The following is a 1,543-nucleotide window of genomic DNA, read 5'->3' as shown; positions in this document are numbered from 1 at the left end:
TATGATACAATCACAGCTGACTATCTGGACAATCACCTGTCAGGGTCCTACCTTTGGTCCTCATAAGGATACATTCCTCCAACTTGAAAGGCTCAGCACATCCTAAATTAACTTGGACATTGAAAATATATTTGTGTATTGTGAACTAAGTAATCAAGGAGAAGAACCACTCAGATTCAACTAGGAAAACCTTCATTAGGGTAATTACTATGATTGTGACAAATACAAGGGTGATTGGGGTGATAAATCTGTACCATAAAACCTAATTCATGTTTTTGGGATGGGATGTACAGGATTGACTGAGGAGGAAAGACAGGTCACAGTATTGCAACACAGGAGCAGATCTGAAAACTATGCTGTATGTACTCATTTTCTTTACCAACAGGAAAAAATTCTCCAAAGTAATATTTCCTATACACTTTTATACACCTTTCTCACTACAGTTTTAACAACTGTTAAAACCAGTAGCAGTCTAGTGCAAGTATTTCTTCAAAAGAAAATACCATAAAAACCCAAAACCTTTACAATCTTGTTAAATCTAAGACAGTGCAAACGCAATTGCTGCAGGAGAGAAACTACTAGATTAAAATGAATATGAGACACATCTAACCCAAACCTGTGGCTCCGATTAGGGGCACCACAGGGTGCTCTCAGGCAGAAGGAGCAAAGGTTGTAAACTTACACTCCTAGTAAACATCTCCTACTATTAGTACTGAACAATGTGATTGCTTCAAATGCTTCAAAACATTTTTGATAGTTATTTCCTGACATCAATACGAATCAAACTAAAAAAATGCAGCATGGCATGGGAAGGTAGAGAGAAGCTCAGTTCTGGGTAGAAATGTAAAGCTGTTAACTTTACAAAGATAAATGGGACAGCAGATCCTGTAATACCAAGAGATCTCATCACGTCTGGTGTAAAACACTGTATTTTAGTTCTCTCCAATTCATGCATTTAACTTCATAACTATGAAAAGTAAAGATAACAAAAACCTTTGCATCTTATAGAAAAGAAATCAGATGCTTTTTCTCACTCTTTTGGAAAATTCCCTACATAAAATCCTCATAATTCACTTTGCTGTGCTTTTTCAGAACAAAATCTGTTTCACAAAATTTTGTGAACATTCGAAATAATATTATTTAATATATTATATAAGATATCATATACATCACATATATTTAGTACAAATACACTTCTTTGCAATTAGATAACCTTATCTATGAAAAAAGCAAAATATATTCACCAGATTTAGGGTATCCTGCCAAAATGATATCATCACTTCTGGCTTCAAAGGACTCCAAGGCTCTGAATGTTTCAGGACTACAAAAAGTGACAGGGTAGAGAATTCCATTGTAAGAAAACAGCAGTTCTTCACGACGCATTGAACTGGCTTCTGCTGTTGCCTTATCTACAAGATCAGTAAATTTTTTCCTGGACTTCTCCATTCTGCTTCTATCTCTCAGACACACAGGCTCTGACACAGTGTGAAAGGCTATGTAGAAAAAGAAACTCACATGTTACCTTTTTATACCTGCTGAGTTT

At 35.6% G+C, this 1,543-nt stretch overlaps 1 protein-coding gene across 1 annotated transcript in view; it reads right to left on the bottom strand.

The window, feature by feature from the left end:
• LOC114071976 (sulfotransferase 6B1-like) overlaps nucleotides 1–1,543 on the bottom strand; it is a 5,416-nt gene extending 3,873 nt beyond the window's left edge. The window contains exon 1 of the mRNA XM_027909881.1: nucleotides 1,245–1,543. Within this exon, the coding sequence (XP_027765682.1) occupies nucleotides 1,245–1,446 (202 nt within the window). The 5' untranslated portion in view covers nucleotides 1,447–1,543. The remainder of the gene's footprint in view (nucleotides 1–1,244) is intronic.

This window comes from Empidonax traillii, unplaced genomic scaffold (genome assembly GCF_003031625.1).
Source record: "Empidonax traillii isolate 1590-97213 ecotype Southwest subspecies unplaced genomic scaffold, ASM303162v1 scaffold2489:size23230, whole genome shotgun sequence".
In the NCBI taxonomy this organism is placed as follows: domain Eukaryota; kingdom Metazoa; phylum Chordata; class Aves; order Passeriformes; family Tyrannidae; genus Empidonax; species Empidonax traillii.
Note: the sequence above shows the minus strand (reverse complement) of the source record. Positions and strands in the feature narration are given on the sequence as shown.